General features: G+C 69.5%; 1 protein-coding gene across 1 annotated transcript in view; it reads left to right on the top strand.

Moving 5' to 3' along the window:
- Positions 1 to 69: 69 nt before the first annotated feature.
- SLC26A6 (solute carrier family 26 (anion exchanger), member 6) overlaps positions 70 to 213 on the top strand; it is a gene marked incomplete at its 3' end in the record, with an annotated part of 4,570 nt that continues 4,426 nt past the window's right edge. The window contains exon 1 of the mRNA XM_009577579.1: positions 70 to 197. Within this exon, the coding sequence (XP_009575874.1) occupies positions 70 to 197 (128 nt within the window). The remainder of the gene's footprint in view (positions 198 to 213) is intronic.

Raw genomic sequence — 213 nt, 5'->3', positions numbered from 1 at the left:
CGTGGGGACATGGCTGAGCTGTCCCTCGTCTCCCCGCAGTGGGCTGGCACACGGGAGGGCTGGGCAGCCATGGCGGCAGAGATGGTGCTGAGCCACCGGGCGCCCCATGAGGTGCTGAGCGAGGCCGATCTGGAGGAGGTGGCGCAGCGGAAACCTCCCGCCGAGCCCTCACTGCGTGGCTGTCTCCGCAAGACAAGGTAGGACCGTGTCGGC

Source organism: Fulmarus glacialis, unplaced genomic scaffold, assembly GCF_000690835.1.
Source record: "Fulmarus glacialis isolate BGI_N327 unplaced genomic scaffold, ASM69083v1 scaffold25725, whole genome shotgun sequence".
In the NCBI taxonomy this organism is placed as follows: domain Eukaryota; kingdom Metazoa; phylum Chordata; class Aves; order Procellariiformes; family Procellariidae; genus Fulmarus; species Fulmarus glacialis.
This window is presented reverse-complemented; position numbering and strand designations above follow the sequence as displayed.